The sequence below is a fragment of the Chelmon rostratus genome, chromosome 1, assembly GCF_017976325.1.
Source record: "Chelmon rostratus isolate fCheRos1 chromosome 1, fCheRos1.pri, whole genome shotgun sequence".
Taxonomy (NCBI): Eukaryota; Metazoa; Chordata; class Actinopteri; order Chaetodontiformes; family Chaetodontidae; genus Chelmon; species Chelmon rostratus.
The window spans coordinates 7,191,974-7,213,918 of record NC_055658.1 but is presented as its reverse complement, the minus strand read 5'-3'; the positions used below and the strand labels follow the sequence as shown (position 1 = coordinate 7,213,918).

At 43.9% G+C, this 21,945-nt stretch overlaps 2 protein-coding genes across 3 annotated transcripts; one reads left to right on the top strand and one right to left on the bottom strand.

Moving 5' to 3' along the window:
- The first annotated feature begins 1,135 nt into the window (after positions 1-1,135).
- On the top strand, positions 1,136-4,328 carry LOC121608980 (growth arrest-specific protein 1). The gene has a single exon (XM_041940464.1). It carries the CDS (start codon positions 1,767-1,769, stop codon positions 2,517-2,519), a length of 753 nt encoding a protein of 250 aa, XP_041796398.1. The 5' UTR covers positions 1,136-1,766; the 3' UTR covers positions 2,520-4,328.
- Positions 4,329-7,876: 3,548 nt separating this feature from the next.
- ulk3 (unc-51 like kinase 3) lies at positions 7,877-21,801 on the bottom strand. Of its 2 annotated transcripts, none has more exons than XM_041933958.1 (17): positions 21,675-21,801; positions 21,089-21,233; positions 20,657-20,797; positions 20,257-20,377; positions 19,934-20,029; positions 19,565-19,708; positions 18,796-18,878; positions 17,462-17,617; positions 17,133-17,238; positions 16,961-17,001; positions 16,695-16,797; positions 16,060-16,124; positions 15,603-15,681; positions 14,022-14,062; positions 11,084-11,131; positions 10,839-10,902; positions 7,877-9,074 (listed from the first exon to the last, which is right to left on the bottom strand). In XM_041933958.1, exons 2-17 carry the CDS (start codon positions 21,191-21,193, stop codon positions 9,058-9,060), a joined length of 1,410 nt encoding a protein of 469 aa, XP_041789892.1. In that variant the 5' UTR covers positions 21,194-21,233; positions 21,675-21,801; the 3' UTR covers positions 7,877-9,057. The 2 variants fall into 2 exon arrangements, with proteins under 2 accessions (XP_041789892.1, XP_041789899.1); XM_041933965.1 differs by having other exon boundaries at positions 21,089-21,254; positions 21,675-21,719.
- Between the last annotated feature and the right edge of the window lie 144 nt (positions 21,802-21,945).

Genomic DNA, 21,945 nt, shown 5'->3' with positions numbered 1-21,945 from the left:
CTGTACTGGACTGCATTATATTCAGTGGTGTGTCTAATATTCTGTCCTTATGTTTGTAGATAGGGAGGACAGCAGACCAATACAACATCACATTTGACCTATCTGCACCTAACTATGAACTATGACCTCTATGTGTGTTTGTGTGTGTGTGTATTATACAGTACAGACCTAAAAGACACTACTGTGTGATACTTGTAACCACTTCCAGTAACCGGTAACCACTTCTGTACCATAGGTCTAACGCTAACTGTGCAGATTTACCAGCAGTTATAGTCTAGAACAGATCTCAGATCGGGTATCCATCTGGTTTTGTGGAGCTTGTGCAAAACTGGCACAGCCTCCCAGTGGGGGCAGACCAAAAAAAAAAAAAAAAAATCAAGTTAGTTACCATTTGAATGGCAGAAAAGCCTGCGCTATTGGTAGTTTTCAAGTGTGGTGTGAAAGGGGATAGCTGTAAAATATATTGATGCTGAAACCCCTCTCCATTGATAGGCCGCAGTGCGTGGACAATCTGCAGCCTGCAAAGACACTGGGCCACTGCATGGCCAATCTGACACAATTGGGGTGAAACGGGCCAGAAAATACTATTCTCTCCCATTCTTTTCTATCAATCGGGGCTTACAAACTCTGCAGAATGAGAGGCAGGACAGGGAGAGGGGGAAAGAGCGACAATTAGCGAGAACCTCTAAGTGAAAACCCTCAACGACGAGGCAGTTATCGCAGAGGTTTCCCTCCGCTGCGTTTATGGTTAAAAAGGAACAGATTTGTTTGTCCGCGCTGAAAATTGGAGCAGTGAAGTTGCAGATGTGAGCTTCCTTCAAAGGAATGCGTTTTGGAAGCCCCCCCCTGCCTCCCCCTTCCACTTGTGTTTTGCTACAAGAGAAGAGGGGACCACACAGATCCTGGGTTTCATGCAAGGAAAATCATAAACATTTTCATCGAGTCTATCTCGTCATGTACGGAGTGGATCTGTGCGCAGAACTGTGCTGCTGTAGGCCTGGAAATGGGTCCCACGGCTGACTCCTCAAAGACGACCAATCAGTGGATTGTAAATGAGAGAGGGGGGGGGGACTTTTCTTTCTTTTTTTCGACAGAGGGAGGGGTGTTGTGGGGAAATGCTCGGCGGACCGTGAAGCGTAACAGCAAGAAGAGGGACAAAGACGCACATAGCGGGACAAAATGCGACAGTAAGAAACCTCTTCCAACTAAATCAAAAATCGTCGGAATGCGTGGATGGATGTTCGTACTGGTGGAGCTGGGACGAGGAGTCGAAACTAACAATGGCAAGAGAGATGAGTTCAAGTGTACCAACTAAGTTGCGGACAATAACTGTGGTCAGAGTGCGCGTTAACTTTGGATAGCCGTGCGGCGCGTTTCAGTGTCCACCCCAGATCTGCAGCAGTGGCATGGAGCAGACACAAGCTGCACTTTGGAGGATGATTTCCCACTTCTGAGCGGACATGCTTCCCGGAATGACTGTTCCTACGCTGCTTCTCTTTTTTGCAGCCACGCGTGGTGATTTCCCTGAGTCAGATCCTGTGCCCCACTGTTGCAAAGCTCACCAGGAGGAGGCAAACTTAACTTAACGTGCGCGTTTGTGGACAACTTTGCGTATTTTCTTCGACTGGTAGCAAACTGGCTGCTTGCAAAACGCATGTATGGAATACTTATGAACTTCAGTCTGTGAGAGTCAATGCGTAAATTGTCCTGATCCTAATGTGCCGGTGGAGAAAGTGCCCGTCACCGAACTAGAACTCCATCCAAGCATGAAATGTTGGTGCAGCGCCCTGGCACTTCTCCCATGGGTGCTGGTGGCTTTAGATGCCCAGCTAATCTGCTGGCAGGCGCTCCTTCGGTGCCACGACGAGCCCGAGTGCGATCTTGCATATGGTCAATACCTGGCGGCTTGTGAGGCCAACATCAGAGGGACGAGGAGGCAGTGTCCCAGCCACTGCATCAACGCGCTGATAAGGCTCAACCACACCCGCAGCGGGCCAGACCTGGAGACCTGCGACTGCGCCCAGGACCTGGAGTGCCTCAGCGCCAAGCGAGCCATAGAGCCGTGCCTACCCCGCAGGCACCCGAGCGACGCCGGAGGGATAGGGTGCATGGAGGCCCGGCAGCGCTGCGAGGAAGACAGCAACTGCCACACCTCCCTCACGGCCTACTTGTCCTACTGCGGGCAGCTGTTCAACGGCAGGAAGTGCTCCTCCAAGTGTAAAGCCACCATTCAGCAGATGCTGTTCATTCCAAATGGCATGCTGCTGAACCGCTGTGTTTGCGATGGGGTGGAGAGGCCTTTCTGTGAAGTGGTCAAGGAGAACATGAGCAAGCTCTGCTCCATAGGAGACCACAGTGTTATTTCAGACCAGCCTGATGTGGATGACTTGTACGAGGATGAAGACGATGAGCCTAAAACCGACAGAGTGGAGGTGTACGCTGATCCTTCCTCTGCTTCGCAGAGGTCGTCCAGCTGCATGATGCTCCTGTTCCTTCCTCTAGCACGGATACTGTACTGAGGCCATGCTTGAAACGTTTGTTGGATTTATATATGGCAGCGTGAACATGTCTCTGAGTTGGTATGGAATCAGTGACTTGCTCAAGGACACTTCAGCACAGGACTGGAACTCAGGTCTGCTGGCAAAGGGGAGCTACTTTTTCACCCCTGGGCCTCCCTGCCACCCCCCATAGTCGCAACGTGACAGTGAGCACAGAATGATTTGTGTAGGCTTCCCACAACCATACAGTTTGCATAATAATCTGTCTTGGTGCACCCCTCGCTCAGGAAAACAGCTTTTTTTCCTTGGTCTGTGAGTCCAGTCTTCCCACAGATGGCCGTACGGTGCTCAGCTGACGGGAAGCCTGTTGTGACAAATGGCAAAACAATACTTTGAGGTGACGATGAGAGGAAGTGAACCACGGCAGACTTTGTTGCAGGGCATTGGCATTATGTGTGCCTTTAACCAGTGCCTGTTTGTTTGGTATCAATGGTACTTGGAGTGTGGCTTTATTAAGACTTTAGACAAACATGGGACTCATCCAGCCTCTGTTTGCTCTGCTCTCCATTTCGGGGGCCTCTGCATTGTTGCAGCAACCACACTTCAAATATTTGTGGGAACAGTCAAAGGACAGGCAAGGGTGTGGGATCAAGTACTGAAATTAAGTGAAGTGCCTCTCCAGCACTCTGTCTGGGCCCCTCCCCCATATGAGATTGTTTTATTGAACTTTTCCTGAGACCCCCCCCCCTTCCTCTCTACTGCCGGCCCCCTTTCACGCCTTTAAAAGACCCCTGTCTTTATTACTGCTTTCACACTGAAGCAACAAGCCAGAAAAAGTCTGTCTGTCTGTTGTGTGAGTAGGTCAACATATCATACCTGTCCACACACTGCTCAAGATAAGACGTTTATGGCTTCAGTTTTGTTACGTGTGGCTGAGCATCATTTAAGATTTTACACAAACCTTAAGAATGGAATGGAAGCTGCTGCAGTAGGTTTTCATGAATCATCACACAAAGAAGTGACGTTTTATGCATATGCAACAGTGTGTGAACAGGATCGACAGTGCATTCATTCTGGTGTGAACGCTCAAACGTGGGTGAGCGGATGTGAGTCTGTGTCACGCAGTGTTTGTTAAAGGAGCATGAGAGTGAAGGCAACATGTAGAGCGCTGTGAACACGCAGGATCGTCACAGAGTGCCTTCATTCATACTGATAAAACTCGAAATAAAGCACGAGATGGAGTCCAGTTCACAAGTTCCCGGTGACGTTTTTCTCCTCTGAAAATGCACTGTGAAGGCTTTTATTTTGAATGTGTTGAGACTGAGTATTTCAGAAATGCGTCACATTTATTTCAGTTGTGTAGCAGGGCCAGTGTTACCTGCCTGATCCACTGGTCCAGGGATTTAAACCTGCAGTCTTTCAGTCTCACATCTTTCTTCCTCTACTCCACATTAAGCTGTCCAGCAAAGAGGGAAAGCAAACACAATGTTTTCGTTAGTATCGATCACTTGTAGTGAAGCTGCCAATCTGTGTCTTCACCACCTGAACTTGTGTCAAAACGAATCTCTTTGTTTTGCCATGGAGTCTTGAAAAACTGTCGATAAATGTTAAATTATGAAGCTAGAATACGAAGAATGTGTATATATTTTACAATGATATGCAGTAAAATAAGCCAGTGTCTGCCCACCGTCACTTCCTTTTAATACAACATGAACACACAAATGTAGCTCAGATTTTGTCCACAGAACCTGACGTGATTTAGAGTTTTCAGTTTTTCATCTCATCTTGTGGGAACTTAGCAGCAAACACTTCAGAGCAGTGTCTTCCATGCGGGAGGGTGAGTTTTATAATAAAATGTTTATGAACTAAAGTTGTGTAATGATGTGATTTGTCCGCACAGAGATTGAGAGAGTGTCTCTAACAAGCTTCAAAGGCCGTGTTAAGCTCAGTTTGGAATCCCCATCACTGTGTGAGGACAGATCTCCGATCTCAGTCCTTCTTTTTTCTGATTGGACATGAACAAAAAGTTCAGGGGAGCTTTCATGGCCGTATGCATGTGTTTCATGATACATTGTAAGAGGTATATGCTTCAGTGGACCCTGGGAAGTAGGCACATTAAATCCTCAAAAATGAAAATAAAAAGAGTTGTATCACGTAGGATTTACAATTCTGAATTCCTAACAACCTTATGAATTGCCATATGAAGACAAGCTTATTTTTCCAAATTCTTTAAACTTTTTCAGTTTGAAGATGGGTTTTCATGCAGCTATACTCCCCCATATTAGACTCACTTCATAAGATATTTATATGCTGCCTTTCTAAGGTGCTATATACAGTATCTGTAAGCCTACAGCAGGGGTTATTGTTGGAAAATGTCAGACTCAACACAGCCGAGTGACTCCACAGTAAGCGCTGCATGTGTTGCACCGTCTAATATTTAAGGGATTAGGTCAGTGTAACTGAAACCTGGAGAGGAATTTAAAGTGTCTAGTCGTTGAGCAATAAATCCTCATTGGAGCAAAAAAGACAAATGAGGATTCAATTTACTGCTTTGGTTCAAGTTGTAATTAAACCACTATGAGTTTTAGAGGAGGAAGGCAGAGACACAGTCGGTGAAACATGTCATTTGATCCGACTGAGCACTTTGGCACTTTTCAATACATTCACAATCCTCGCTAATATGCAAAGCTCTTATACACCAGCGGTTTCGGAGCAAGCAACCATTTGGGGCTTGTTCCACATTTATTTTGGTATTTACAAGTCATTAACAAACTGTAAAAGAGTCATTTGGCATCACAGCTAGGTGTGAGGCGTACACCTGTTCTGCAAATGTAACTTTAGGCTTAGGCACAAAAAAAAAAAAAACAGTGGCAAGACTGGAAAACAAAAACAAGAGAGGAAAGTGTGAAGTGTTTTCCAGCACAAGAAGGAAAAGATTTAGCTAAACCAATCGGAGGTGTTCCACGTCCGTCAACTGCTGCCAATAACCCCTGATAAAAAGACCGATTTTTTTGACCCGTATTTGTCAGGATGTCTCCAGCCTCGCGTGACAAAACAGACACACATGTGAAGTCACAGGTGGAAAATTTCACCGTCTCTGAGCCCGGAGAGCTCTTCTGCACAGCTTCTCCCGCTTTTTCACTAACCACAGGAATCCTCGAGTGCTTCCAACTGTCTATTGTGTCATGAAAACAGCGAGATAGAGAAACAAAGTGGCCTGCAGTTACAGTATAGCATGACTCCTTCTAGATTAGTTAGATTGTCTTTGGTCCAATCTGTTTTAACCATTGCCATGCATCCTAAAGTCCTCCAACATAACCACTCCGTCCCCTTCAAATCCCCCACCCCGATTCTGGGAGCAAAATCAAAACAAACATGAGCAGAGCAGCCTTGGGGAGTTGAGTGTGCGGAGGGAACAGGGGGATACAGAGGCAGCACTGTGCTGGAGCCCATTTTCTAAATTATCTTTATTCAACATTTCTCTGGAACAAACCCCCCCACCCCCCACTCTCTCTTCACTGCTCCAAAGTGGGAGTGACCCCGGGATTTAGGAGGCTCTTGTCTCTTATAGGTACAATGTTCCATTCATGATAACCATCGAGCCACAGTGAATGGCTGACCTGCTCTCTGTTTTCAGTGCAGGGGGTGCCGGAGTCAAGGGCGCCCGGTTCCTTCAGGTCTAGAACATAGAGACTCTTCTTTATAGGTGACGTTGATGCCAATAAGACTCGACTGCTGTCCCATTAACAGCATCAACACAGCCAGAGAGAGAGAGAGAGAGCCTGGAAGGGGAAAGGGCAATGAGTGGTGCTGTTGGAGCTCCAGCAAAATGGACGCCAATTAAAGCCACAATGCCATAGGTTGTGGTTAGGGAAAGGAGACTGGAGGGGGGGTTGTCTTGAAGGATGAGAGTGGTGGTTTAAGGTTTCCATTTCAGAATCTTCCTCTGTGGGTTGCACTACGGTCAGGATATTCTCTGCACTTTTTGGGGGCAGAGCTCCCACAAACAAGCAACAAAGCAAGCACAGGGGTCAAAACTGCATCCAAAGTTTTCCTGGCAGCAACGTGCTCGTGTCATGATTAAAGCAACGGAGCCGAGCCAACACCGTGGGCACCGTTAGCCAATTAGAGCCCCCTCCGCAGCGCAGCCACAAATGCAGCACCCGGTGGTTCTCCATCCTGTTGCTCCAGGACTCGGGGGGCCATGCTGCTCTCTGTTCTGACCATACAGTCTGGGAGTGATTTACACCTGGCGTGCCAGGTGAATGTGATTAACCAGCTGGTAGGGCAGAAAGCAAACATTACTCTGAGTCCTGGGCAGATTCGAAAACCACTTGTTAAACCTAAGGCAACTACAGCCACACTCTGTATTACGCTTGAGCACTTTTAGGAGAACTAGACACATTTTTCCCAAATTCACTGATGTTTTTCCCAAGATTTTAGCGCCTTTTGAGTCGTTATTTTAACGAGCTCCTCCAGAGAGATTTAGTATTTCACTTCCATGAAGTTAAGGGACTCACAAGAAACAGTCTAAAAATAAAGGATGGTCAAAGTGGAAGTGGAGATATCCTGACTTTTTAGTATAATACACTATAGATCAAGTATAGGTCAAGCTCCAGAAACACTGGTTCCTACATTTCCCATAATGCAACTCAATAGCATCAGTTCAGAAGATTGACAGAGCCACATCTTTCGTCCACACATCCAGTTCAAAAACACAGGCTTTCTGTTATTCATGTGTACCTCCAAGCCCAGATAACCCTGATGACATCATTATGATGTCATCAGGGTTATTTTCTTAGACTTGACAAAGCACCAGGGTGAAAACATTGTGTTTTCACAGGTGGGGCTAATATAGCACTAACTAAAATGGTTCTTTCTTTCTTTTTTTGAAAAGCTTTATTTCTACTTCAGGTTATTTTTCCTCTTGTCCAGAGAAACCTGCAATAAGTGCAACAGCCGTAATGTAATTGCTGTAGTACTGTAAAATGACCCAGATCTATCATCCATGGCAGAAGGGACAAGAAGGGCAATAGAAGGAAAAAATAAATATATACTTTTAATAAATTCTTTGTGCAGTTCCTGTAGTTTTTGAAATTTTCATTTTCCAGCCTTCTATATAAATCACATAATTATGGAATGTCCTTACTTTCCCATGCCTGCCTTCCTCTCTCCTCCCCTTGTGGACATGAGCCAGTTGTTTCTGCAGAGCGACCTTCCAGATGATGACGATGGCAGGGGACCAGCAGCCGAGCTCCCACAATGGCACATAAATCTTCTCATAGGCTCTAAAAGACAAGCGTTTGCCTGTGCTGTTCACAAAACGCCCAGACTACCGAGATTCAGAGATTACGATTTTATTTCCAACTGGACTCCTCATTCAATAAATACATTATGTATAAAATCACAGCTGTATAAACATTCAGATAAAAAATAACACAACACAGCAGTGTAGAAATCTTGCCAGCAGACATATTTATCCTTTTCTCTGTTGACTCCTGTTTTAGGCCTTTTCTCCGGTTGCCTTGAAAATTATATTCACGAGGTAAAGCTCCCTTTTGAAATATTCCAGTGCTGTAGCAGTCTGAAATCAAAACAGTCCATGTGGACCTACAACAGCGAGGATTATCAGCCTGCCACTGACTGTTAAGCTTTTTTGCCATTTCACAGAGGCCTAGTTATGAAGGCTTTGCTTGAGCGCCACAACTCACTGTATCCCTCAAATACCCAGCCAGTGCCAAACCTAAGAAAATGCAAGTCTAGTGTAAATAAGGCAGAGGCCGCACCTCTCCAGTTTTCCCCTCATAGTGGTGGAGAGGGCTCCATCAGAGGAGAGAGCATGGTGAGCGTGTGGTTGACCCACAGTAAAGGCAGCGGGGAAGGGAGGGTGAGGGAGTATGTGCATGTTTGCAGATGCCTTGATATAATACGCTATATTTAATACTACAGTTCGAAACGGATGCCATGTTCCTTAACGTCACAGTTCCCATTTGATTGTTTTCTCAGGTTTTCACATTTTTTTAGATGTGCTGCAAATGCTGTCAAATGTTTTGCGCTGCAATAAATGCGTCAGTCTCTGTTTAACTCGTTTACCATGACAGTGCGGCATTGTCATACAAGCTGTCCGTCATTTACATATCAATGGTGTGTGAGGAGGAGGAGGGATTTGAGGATAAGCAGTGGAGCAACACAGTGTAAAGAGCAGGGAACTAACTTTCACATTCACCAGTGTGCAAGTCCAACATTCAAGAGCTAAATACTCTCAGTATTTTACCAGCCAAAATGTTTTTTTTTCCTTTGAAAAGAATAAACAGAAGTTTCTCAACCTGCCAGATCATCAACTTTCCAGCAATAACCAGAACATTGACCACATTTGGCTGGCAACTGTAATATCCCACCCGGACAGCGTTCTGAGTTGTGCAGAGTGAGGTGAGACGCAGGTTTGATTTGGCCCCGACAGGATCGTGGTCAGGTGAAGGCTGCGTGTCCGAACCTGAACACTGACTGACAGTCTGATGCTGTGTGGCGGCGCAGCCAGTTCCCACGGTGGCCGTCGACCTCACTGTAAACAGCAAGCTGAGAAAACAGACATGATTGATGTGTGTTAGGTTTCACTTTTTCAAGATGGCTACACATTTCCTATTTCCAACTTCACAACATGTTTTTAATAATGAAGCTAAGGTGCCTCCATCAGTCATCCACGAAGATAGCCCACCTGTTGCTGCCTTCAGGGTTACACAGAATAACAGTTTCCAGATTTGTTTTGGGCACTTTCACATCCAAAGGAAAGTTAATCCTTGGACTAATAAGTCACAACAAAATTAAACACCACCTATTTATCGTATATGAGGCTACAAAGAGGTTTAAACTTAAATTTTCCCAGCACCTACTTCCTCTCATCCTATCCTGGTGACCTCTACTTCAATCACTGATTTCCCATAATAACATTTAAACTGTTGACATTTCAACTTAATGCTTTCCATCAAATAGATTTTACATCAAACACATATAAAGATGGCTGGCAGGCCAGCTAGTTCATGACCACCAGGATAACAGCAGCTGGACTCCAACAGTGGCTCACTCACTGATTTTAAAGGTTTGTCACAAAAATATGGTGACTGCCATTAATGACAGCAGAAGTTAAGCACGAGCTGATAAGATCATTTCATAGCATGATTATCTATCATTTATAACATAAACGGAGATGGAATAAGGAAATGTTATTCATCTTTTTGTAAAGTATGTGCATTGAATTTTGCTAACCATGGAAAAACCTCATCCTAGAATTTGGAGTCCTTGCCCCATGTGGCCCCCACGCTGATCGTGCAGATGAGGTAAATCCAAGTCTGTGAGGGTTTAGTGCTTCAAGCTTCAGGGGGGACAACTGTCTGAGGGCAACAGTGTGATGGTTCTCGGATGGTAAAACTTTGCTGCCTGTTTCAGTGTGGTCTAAGGTCACCAGACAGACATAGACGTTGCTGCGACCCTCTCTCCTACAGCTGCTATTGGATCAGCTAGCACGGCTGACTGTGGCGTGGTTTTATTAAAATAGCAGCAGCAGAATAAGAAGCCACGTTCTTCATGAAACTTAAGCGGCCTCTAGAGCCACTGGTGCCCTTCCCCCATCTCCATTTTTTCTTATTCATAATTCCCCAGGAATTTCTTGCTGAGAACAGGATATTGTCTTGGCTTTAGGTATCCACTATCCATCCAGGAGCTCAGCCCAGAAAATACTGGGAATTAGGCTGTATATATAGGTTACACCTCGGGAAGTTCCAGTATATTAAAGGAAAAGTATATCCATAATGCATAGCTTTTTATATAATATAGCAATGTTTATATAGTGTTCAGGTGGGGAAGATCCAGTTTATTAAATGTTATGTTACTGTTTTTTTTTACTGTTGTGGGTTTGATTTGTACTGATTGTTAAAATGTAAAGTACATTTACATGTGAGTATGTTGGTGTGCCGTCACTGTTTCTAGTGTTTGTGTGATGGAGGGTAAAACTTTGCTAGCACCAAGTCTCACTTTCACAAGGCAGGCTTTACAAGAGGGCAGAGGACAGAGCGGCCCAGGGCTGCACTGAAGTGAAATCAAAGAGCCAGACAGTCCTGCGGGGTGGCCAGCGCAGCAAGAGAATGGCTCATATTTTACTAGTGGAAAAACCTTTACTGAAAGGACATTTCGTTACATCTTTAGGCAGCCATTCCTCGCTTAACCCCCAGCAACTTCCTGAAGCAAACCTCCAGACAGTCACATATCAGCACGGCCGCAAGGTTCTCAAAAACACACTCTTATGACCAGAGGAGCAGCGTACACAACGGCAGCAGGGACACTCACTGCTTCTGACTGAGTCTGCAAGAGGTTCTCGATCCAGAGACACATCCCTCTGAGTCTCCTGCATCTGAAAAATGAACACATACCTGTAATCACCCAAAACTAAGAAGCGAATGTCTTAATCTTGCCCCTAATCTCCTTTTGAAATCAAACATACTCAGTTTGTTCTCAGTGGCAAATTCACTGATACAGTCTGAAGATGTGTGCCTAATCCTACAGTTGAATTTTTGGGAGGAATTCATGCTTACCTTGATATTCTTTTTTATGTATTCAGCTCTGCTCATGAGGCTTTTAATCTGGTGAGAGACATACAATTTCAATAAATGTGATTCACACAACACAAGTGACTGCTCACGTAGGGAAGGAAATGCTTTCGGCCCAGACTCAAATATCTTAGCTACAACTACAGGATGGATTGTCATAACATAATGTACAGACATTCATGGTTCCCAGAGGATGAACCCTAGTGCCACCAGTAGGTTGACAATTTTAGGTTTTTGGATTTGTTTTTAGTGAAATGTCTCTATTGGATGGATTGCAATGAACTTTGGTGAACCCTTAACTTTTCATCTAGCACCATCATTTGGTCAAAATTTTAACTTGCCTACTACTTTGGTTTGGTTGGATTCCTGCAAAACTAATGATATTCCCATCAGCCTCAGCTGTACTTTGTGGTTAGTGCTAACTTGCAAATGTTGGTACGTTAACGTGCTAAACTAAGGTGATGAACATGGTAAAGAAGAAGCATATATTTACAAAAATCGATGATGTAAAACATTGAATATATTGACTAGTGAATTTCTCCATTGTGAGATCAATAAAGTCTTATCTTATCTTATCTTTGTGCTGTTTCCCCTGAGGACAAAAAGAATTAGCAAATTATCACATTCTGTTTTATTTATGTTTTTCTTAGCGTCCCAACTTCTTTGGAATCGGGGTTGGACTTTAAGGGCTTCTGGCACACAGTCACAAGTTGATTTTCTGCAAAATTTGTTGTGCTTGTTTACTGTAAACTGCTGCGTCATCATGCAGCACGAGACACAGTAACTTCAGGATGCATGGGGACATAAACGCCATGCTAAAATCAGATTAAAGTGATGAGCTCTGCTGATGCGCCTCCTGCTATTTTTCATATGGCGCACATGTGCTAGTAGTAACTGCTGTCATCATATGCTTGAGGGCGCTCTTTACTGTGGTAATCAGTCTTCTGGTGATCATGAAGGTTCTTGGCTGCACCTCATACCTAGTTGGATTACCACTACATCACAGTGCAAAGCAAGCCCTCTTGGGAATAACTGCAGTAACATCTGAGGGTCATAATCACTGATGGCTTCCATAATTTCCCTTTAAAATACCAATCTGTTGCAGTAAATAATCATTCTGACCACAGGTTTTAGGATTCAGCCCTGACCCCAACCGTATGCAGCCACAGCACTTTAATCACACCCCCTTTAATCATCAAGTACAATAAATGTTGAAGAAATCTACGTGGGTGACGGTAGTTCATGGGATGTATTGATAACTTGCAGAGTTTTAAGGTATATACACTGAAACACACATCACAGGACTACATGAGCCTGTGTAGGTTCAGCCATAATGTCACCAATGAGAAGCCAGGGTACTGAATTACAGCTCAGAAAGGCTAAAGTGTGCTCTACAGTAGATATGAACACACATGGAGGCCAGTCATGGCACCATGTGTTGGCTCTTTTGGGTTCTCACATACACACATGCTTTCGATCGCATCCCCCACCCCCGCCTCTCTAATGCTGTGTTAGATTATTACAGCCGCATCTGAATTTACTTAAGACAAGCACCCATAAAACTTCAAATAGGGAGGTCTATGAGGCCCTCTCAAAGCCCCTTCCCCCTTCTGGGGTTTGTTGGTGAAATACTGTTGTCTGTTGTTGGCTCAGTTGCTGGCTAAACAATGCACGAAAACACAAGAGCTTGGCACATTAATAATAGACATGCTGAAGTCCTTTGCATATGTTTGTCAAAGTATAATATCAATGCTTGTGGCTGTTCAGGGTCTTGATTCCCGAAAATTGGAGCCAGCAATTTTACTGGACCATCAAAATTCAGAGTTTGTTCAAGTATGTACGGGTTGGTGTCCAAAAGCATGTATGTAGTCTACAGTGAAGGTCTTAAGGCAATAAGAAGAGGAGGAAAACGGACGGCTGTGTTGGTTTTAACTGAAGTTGATTCAGATTGCAAAAAGCCATTTTGCTGTCTAAAGCAAAACTGCTTTTTGTAAAGTTTATCACATAGACAGTTTTTCTGTTCATTTCAATTCCAATGTTAATTTAACTAAGATGACGGTTAATGTGCAGTAAGTGACTCTGGAGAAAGATTCCTGATTGTAGAGTCTCTTTTGCAGCTCAACAATGACCTGCAATTCCTGACTTTTCATTCTCCACTTGGGAGCATAAGAAAGAAGCTGTAAACACAACACTGACACAGACACAGACAAACATTTGCTCATTTAGCATCCAGCATACAGAGCGCAACATTAGCATTCATTTGGAGGTGTACTTCTGGCCACCTGATGAACGCTATCTTTCTTTTTAGTTCCTACCAGTTCCTGTGGGAAATATCTGGCTATTTAGCTCCTTAACACTCTGCTGTGTTCACCGACTAGTTGCTAACGCTGTCTGTCTGCCGTTTGCTGCTGGGCAGGTAGCATACAGTCGATCTGTGTGGCTATTTCACTGAAAAATGTTGCTTGCTGCGGCTGAAAACAACGCTAATGAGAGCAGTGAGAATGAACCAAAACGATACAGCTGTGGGCTGCAAAACCAAACCGATGAGCTGAAAGATGATAGAAAACTTCATAGAGCTGAGGGGAACTGCAGAGTTGGATGATAATTCTCTGTCACTAAGTATGACTCTTTGTCCATACAAGGGGCCATGTTGATCCATTGCTGATATAAAAAAAATCTTACATCCACTTTAAGAATCCAATTATAAAGTAGACAGTGATCTATGTGTATGTAACAGTAATACGGATGATTTATTTGGCCGTCACCACCAGAAACATGCACACGTGAGTGCTGGTAAAAGGCTCGTGGGTCATGTGATGGAGGGTCCGCCGTGCCAGGTGATGAGCAGAGGGCTCGTTGGAGGTGACAGACAGTAATTTCTACCGTGAGCACTCAACCAGAAGCCCCTTCCTCGCCTACTCACCTCGTTGTGGAGCAGCTCTCTCCTGCGGCCCTGGGGCTCGGCTGCCTCACCACGACAGAGGGGAAAAAAAGACACAGAGAATAATGAGGAGGGGAAAGAAAACAAGAGTCCACTACCTAATTCACCTTGTTTGTTCAAGAAGAGGTCAAGTACTAGATTGGATTTCGCTAGCGTGTACACTGGGGGCTCTACCACGGAAATGGGCCTAATGTAGACGAGTGTTTTCACAGTCAGTCATCCTGGAGGGGAGAGTGACAGAGAGGGAAGGGAGAGGGGAGGAGGGGGAGAGCTCTCTGGTGGCAAGGCATGTTGGGAAGCTGTGCAACAAAGAGCTCTTAGCCAAACAAAGAACCAATGTTTTCTCCCCACAATCCCTCTGGTGGTATCTGCTGTGCCACACACCGAGACACTGCAGAGAGAGGCTGGTTAGGATGGCATCCGATTAGTGGGACCAGTATGTCACATATGAATGATCCACTCACAAGACGAGGCTCTGCTGAACACACCTAATTAAAAACATTCACATATAATGGCAAGTGTTGAGTTGTGTTTTTGGAAGCTATTTCTATTTCTAAGCTACGTCAGGCAGTAAGAGTAACACAGAACGTCATCAGCTCAAGTCTAAAAGGATCTCTTTTCAGCCTTACTGGATGAACCCTCAGTAACGCTGGCTGGGTGATCAGAGCTCTTGTTTATTAGAGAGATAATAGTTTTTAGTTGTTTCTAGTGTGTAATAACACAAAGAAGTGGAGTGTGCTGGCTGAATGGGAAGCAGATGGCAGGGCTCTCATACCACACACAGGGCGCTGGCACCGGGTCTCATCCCGGCTCAAAGCCACATCTGGATCACTCTATCCCACCTCTTCCATTAGGCTGATCTTCCAGATGAGCTCATGAGCCCGGCCTAATGGACGCCAGGCCACAGAGAGCGTCACTGGAGTCTCTTCTGTAGTTCCCCTGTCTGTTTGTCTGTCTGTCACTTATTAAGTGTCCCCATCTTTCTCCAAGTCTATTGCTTCACTCGCAGTTTGTCCTTAACTCTTCCTAAATCACTTTCTCAAAGTTATTTTCCAGCTCTGTGAGACTTTCAGTCTTTTTATATCCATCTCTCTCAGAGTGTCTCTTATTCAGAGTCACTCTGTTTCTAGTTAAGTCTCTCCTAAAGTATCTTTATATCTTTATTCTCTGTCCAAGTCACATTTGTCTCGCTTTTCCAGCAACTCCCTTGAGTATCAGTGGCTGTTCAGCCACTTCTTGACCTGTCTCAGTCTCTGGCTGTACCCTCAACTCTAAATAAATGTCTCATAGTCAGCTCATTGTGTCCGCTCTCTAGCTCCCTTTATCTGCCTTCCACAATGACTCTTCCACCAAGGCTCTCATATTCTGTTTCTCTAATACCAAATGTATTAGATGTGGAGTTGCAATATGGTTTCAAATTCATCCTCGGTCACCCACTGCTGCTAAAGGGTTCTTGAGCAAGGCACTTAAACCTGAGGCTCCAGTGGAGGGGATCAGGAGCCAACAGTGGCAAAGGACAGGATAACTGTGTAAAACCATCTTGTATTGAAAGAGTTTATCTACCTGCTAGTGCCAGCAGTAGTTCTCCTAGGCACTGTTGGTACACATCCAGAACCTCGTGATCATCCAATCCGCTCTCCTCCTATAATGGAACGGTGAAAATGAGGCAAAACACTGCTTTCTATCTGACTGCAGAGATACTTGGCTGTTCGCATTGCAAATTCTTAAAAATCTTTATTTTTCTCTTCTAACATCTATAGGCTGATCACAGCAAAGACTCACAAATATAAAAAAAGACTACAGCAGCTAGCACAGTGTTGGATGCAGTTGGATAAACTGCAGGATAGATGTTTTGGGTTCACCAGTGATCTTAAATGTGGTTTGGAACGCAATCTACGAAAGGGGATTGGTGTGTTTCCTGGTGGTTTGTGTTTTTTCTGTTGCATTACTTCTGCTTGACCCTGCTTTAGTGTGTCTATCTCGACAGCAGCGGCGTCATGCAGCAGTACCCCCTTCTAACCTTAGCAATGGCAGTAGAGGCCATCTGCAGCGCAGCCAGCAGTCGAGGTTGGTCTCGAGACATTTCTGGAGTGGAAACAGAACAGCAAAACACTATTTACTACTGTATATCAGTCTAAACAAACCATCAATCTTTTCTACTAGAAAATATGCAATATTTTGTCATCGGCATGCCCCCTGTAGTATCTGAGGACTCCAGCATTGTGGACTTGAGATTTCATGATATTTTTGGGGGGGTAGCACACTAATAGAGCACAAGTCTCCTTGAGCAAAACACAAACTCCCTAAGAGACCTGAAACTGCCATTCTGTAGCTGACCCTGACCTCTGACACAGAGGAGAATAAAATAAAAAACTTTTGCTCACAGGATTAATTCAAAACGAAGCGGAAAGGATTGACCATCTTTCTTGTGTACAGTACAGTGAATTCATGCAACCTTCCATTACTAAAATAGCACATTTTTAAAGATGAATGTATGCATGGGGAAGAATACTTTTAAATGACATAATTGGATTAAAACCAAGTACAAAAACATATACCGCATTACTTAAGTTGCCCTGTCACTCAGCTCCTGACCAGACGAGGCCCATGCCGGCAAACAGCGGCCCTGCCTCTGCACTGAGCTGTGTTCATTACCTCGGAGGACATCCCTGGAGGTCCGGGCCTCCTCAAAGCTCAGTCTGTTGTCTGAGGCCACCAGGGCTTTCAGCTCCTCCGCTCTGGACACATACTGGCTGACCTGTGGAAAGGCCTCTTACATTGACTCAACTTAATCATGTCAACCACGCCATATGCTCTCCATCCACACCATATGGTATTCATAGAGGAGAATTCATTCCAAGTGAAAGCCAGTGTAAAAAAAAAAAAAGAAATGTGAATGTGGGGGGTGTTTTCAGGCCTACCTTCTGCCTGAGGGCATCTTTACGTTGTCGGTCCGTCTCGACTGGTGAGGGCAGAGAGAAGAGATGTTTTGGTTTTACATTTAATGCGTTTACTTTGCCTGTTTGTTGTGGCGGAACAAAGGCGGTGCATTGTTGAAGGGACACACGGAATATGAGTGGTTGTTGCTCTTACAGTGAATAGCAGGAACAAAGTGCTCAAGGGCACTGCAGTAAAGAGAGAGCGCAGCGGACCTCTCCCCTTCCTGGTCCTTCTGAACGGCCTGCAAGACCAGCTCTTTCTGAAAAGAGGAAATAGCAACTGGCATCAGTGACTGCAAGCTGCCACAGCTCTCCACTGCTTATGCATGCACACAGAGTCATGCATGAAGGTGCATGTGGGTCAGAAATGAGCACAAACCTACCGACACATGTGCTCAGTCAATCACACACACATTATTCACGGTCATCCAGAGTAGTCACACACATGGCAACGCATACTTGCCTTTCTTCTTATTCTCTTACCGCTTTTACGAGGCTCTCTACACTCGGCATGTGCTCCAAATCCACAAAAGGGTGGGTGAAGAACTCTGCAAAGGTGATCCGGGCATCTGGATTTCTCTCTAGCAGCCGCAACAGAAGGTCTCTGCAGTCCTTGGATACCCTGGCCCCAGGAGGGAGCTGATGCACAAAACACGACCTTATTATGTTACACTCAATCCACAGGACAATCCAAGGGAAAAGGACAGCAGACTGCTGCCAGAGACCTCTAGTCTCACATCACTACTTTTGATCAAAAGATGACTGTGAATCCCTGGTTAATGTACCATGTGCTAATGGAATCCATTGAGCTCAAGCATAATGTCTGACACAAGAATTCAAGGGTTTTGAAAGCCCTCCATCATTAAAAGTACTGTTATCCTTAATTGTCACTGTGTTGTGGTAATTAACATTTGGTTTGTGTATGCAGCGGGCGAATCAGGACAGAGACACAACTATGACTTTTAAAAGCCATCAATCGGTTATTGTTTAATTTCAACATATTAAACTCAAGACAGAACTCTTGTTTGAAGTCTTTAAACATCCAATTAGCATTTCAAACCATATTAATCATGGAGTTTCAACACGTAGGTCATTAAATTGACTGACTTATAGATGAAACATTACCAATCTGTGTTTCTTAACAGGTCAAAATTAAATATATTATATAGGCCTGTTTACAAACATGTAAAAACATTCTCTTAATTTGTAGCCTAGCCTTTGTAGATTTTTCCTTTAAAGCTGGGTAACTGGAGACGATCAGGGTTTAGGGGAAAGTGTGCCATCTAGTGGCTGATTGGTGTAAAATCTCAAATACTGTGAGAAAACCCTGGAGTGCTCAGCGCTTCTGTTTTTTAATAAACTGCTGCAGGAGTGTATTAATGAAACACTCAGTGACATGGTGCTTTGAATTCTACATTTTGGCTTTTATCCTGTTTGAGTATTAACATTTTATAACAAGAATAATGTGCAAACAGAGGTGATTTAAGCCATTGAAATATTATTTTATAGTTCGCTTATTCCCAGGCGATGTGAAACTGTTACACCCCAACATGCTATGGTAGCATAATGTTACTGCACTTCATTCATTAGCAAGTCATCTAAAAATAAGCACTGCTGCTTTACAGGTGTGTGTGTGTCTTGACACTTGGAGTATGTTCAACATGTGCATCCATTCAATGATAAACATGTAGCACAATGAAACACTAGTTTAGAGCCCCTGTGTGAGCAGTGAGTCATTCATAGTTTTTGCAGGATTGAAGACTGTTTTAAGTCCAGCATTTCATTAATGAGGAACTTGTGTATTGCTCAGTGCTTACCTCAATAGGCTGGTTACTCCGGATCTTCTCCTCCAATTCAGCGTATGACTTTGATGCAAACGGTGCTCGCCCAAACAGTGCCTCTACATGCACACAAACAATGTCAAAAAGTTTATTCTGACAGGATAATCTGCAGTGATTACAGAACATTTAAAAATGAAAATGAATGCACCTTCTGTGCATTAAAGTGCTCATACAGTATTTAAAAATCATCTCAGTGTATCTACCTTAAATATCTCTTACTTACTGACATAAATGATGCTGGACTTTAGTGAGAAATTCTTGACCAACAGTCTGTAAAGAGTCTTTGTTACTCTATTTGGCTTACATGACTGGCACTGACAACAGCTCCTCCTATTATGCACTGTACATTGTCCCTCTTTATAGTAGAATTAATGTAGTGTGCTATTCTACTATTAGAGTACAATTACTTCACCCCACGAAAAATGGACCAAATCAGGCTGCTGTTTTATGATTACTGGTACAATTTTGTTTGTGACCAACTCAGTGCCAGGACAGGTCAACAGGTAAGCTTTTTATTGCTGACAAACAAGTGATATCAAGATGTTGCAAATTATTATAATGTGGGAATCACGCTACACAGCACAAGACGCAGTTAGACCACACTCTGTGCATGGGAATATGTTTTGGTAACCTGAATATATAATGAAACAGTATTACAACTAACAGATTGTCTGAAGCTGTGTGTAATTCATGTTGAAGGTGCTAAACACCAAAAGAGATGAAAAGGTGAAGACAAAGTACTCACCATAAAGAATGACTCCTACCGACCAGAGATCTACCCTGGAGTCATACTGACGTCGGCACACCATCTCAGGAGCCATGTAAAGAGGAGACCCTCTGAGGACACTCTGCTCATCCCATGGTGACATGTACTGGGCAAAACCAAAATCTGAGAGCAAATCGGAATATAAGCAACACTGTGAGAGATATCAGTGGATACAGTCCCTCTAAAACTGTCTTGAACTCCTGTGCAGCTCTGCCAACCGACACGTTTACAATGCAAAATGCACAACAGCGTGTTTGTTTGAAGCCATGCACTTCAGCACCATTTAAGACTATGATGTTAATTAAACATGAACAAGCAAACGTGGTGGGTGAATGGGCATGAGATCACCTGCTAGTTTGAGGATAGAGCCACTGAGCAGAATATTCTGGGGTTTCAAATCCAGGTGTGAGATGTTTCGCTCATGAAGAAACTGCAGGGCGCAGGCTGTTTGTGCAGACACACACACAAACACATGGTGACAGAAACCCAGTGGAACACAAGTTTACATTAAATAAGAATATATACATTATTTCTAGCACAAGAGTGAGCTGTTGACAAAGAACCAACGCTGCTGTGGTGACTTCTTAAAAACATATCTCTTATCACTTTAAGTCCAAATAAACATGAAAATGTATTTGCACACACTGAATCCGAGTGTGCCATTGACTCACCTATCTGTTGCAGGAAGCGCTGGGCCACCCTCTCAGGTAAAATCCTGCGACCGCGAATGAAGCGGGAGAGATCTCCACCAGAACACCACTCCAGGATCAGATAAATGTTCTCAGCATCCCACTGATGAAAGCAAGAATTCAGAAAATTTAGGGAAAGTCTCTCACCATTGCTTCAGAGCATATACTGGACACAATTTTTTTAACCATCTCTACCAGAAGGGTGGTGTTTTCCTGTAATGATGGCACGACCCGGAAATTGACATACAGTTTGCATGGATAGTTACACAGCATTGTTGAAAATTACAGGGCATAGATCCGACTGTATCGAGTGGAGATTTTTTTTTTTTTTATTCAAAAGAAATCCTTTGTATGAGCTATCACAAACCTAAAATGAGCTTACCTGGAAGTCTTTGAGCTGAACTATATGAGGGTGACGCATAGTCTTGAGGATTTCAATCTCTGTGAGCAGGTTTTCTGTTGATGACTTGTTTAGAGTCTTCTTCCCGACCACTTTCACTGCCACCACCTCTCGAGTATCCCCCTGCAATGTCACAGTCAAGAACTGAATTTGAACTTTCACTTTTCACCACAAAAGGAGACTGAACTTATAACACCAGCGTGACTGTGAATATACTCAGTGTGGACCGTTAGAGGCTCACACGAAATTGGGTGAGCAGAAAGCACTTAATAATGGCTCATATCTTTCACATTCATTGAAATATCATGTACGACAAGCAAAGTCAAGTAAAGTACAGGGAACCTCACTGCTGGGCAAACCTTGAACATGAATGTTATAACATGTGATGTTTCTCCTGACTCACCACAAACTCACCTTTCTGTAGGCTTTGTAGACTGTAGCATAGGTACCACTGCCCAGTCGCTCTGTGAGGATGAAGTCAGCCAGTTTGGGTGGAGCAAAGCCGGAGGTTGAAGCCATACTGACGACAGCAACATCAAATTTCTCTGGTAGGTCTGGGCTGGAATTTAAGATCGTAATGCTGCTTATACTAAATACATGGCCTGAACTTCACTCTTCTATTTTTCTTTTGCTTAATAACAGGGCTACATGGACCTTCTAGCTGTACACCACTAAAACAGCTAATATTATTTCACCACTTTGTAAACCGTGACATGCTTTCCGATGTAAAGTTTACTGTTTACTGGCTCCATGTGTCGCACATACATAAGAGGGGTTAAGGTTTTTATTCTGACATGAACGTGTCTTCCTAATGACCAAGAATGTAATCAGCAAGCTGAACTGACTTGGGTGTACATCAGTTTGGGAGTTAGCTCTAAGTTCTAGCTAGCAGTTTTAGCGCTTGCTGTGCTGGCAATGTAAGTTAACGTCAGTTAGCAAAGTTAGCACGTATACAACTACTGTAGATGTGATGTTAGTCAACCGTTTACCAAAAATATACCTCAAGCAGTGAGCAAGACCTTTCCGCGTTCATTCGACAGTTTCCAAAACAGATAAGTACAAATATGCACACTTGCCTGTAGGCGAACAAACCCACAGCATATGAATGACAAGCCAGTGTTTATATTACTGACAGGGTCGGTCGCACGCTGCACCGCAGTCATCAGCTGACATTAAAATGAGATCAGAAAATATGTTACTGCCGCCTAGCGTTGGTCCTCCGTTACTGCATATTGAATCACACGAGATATCAACCACTATTAAGACGAATT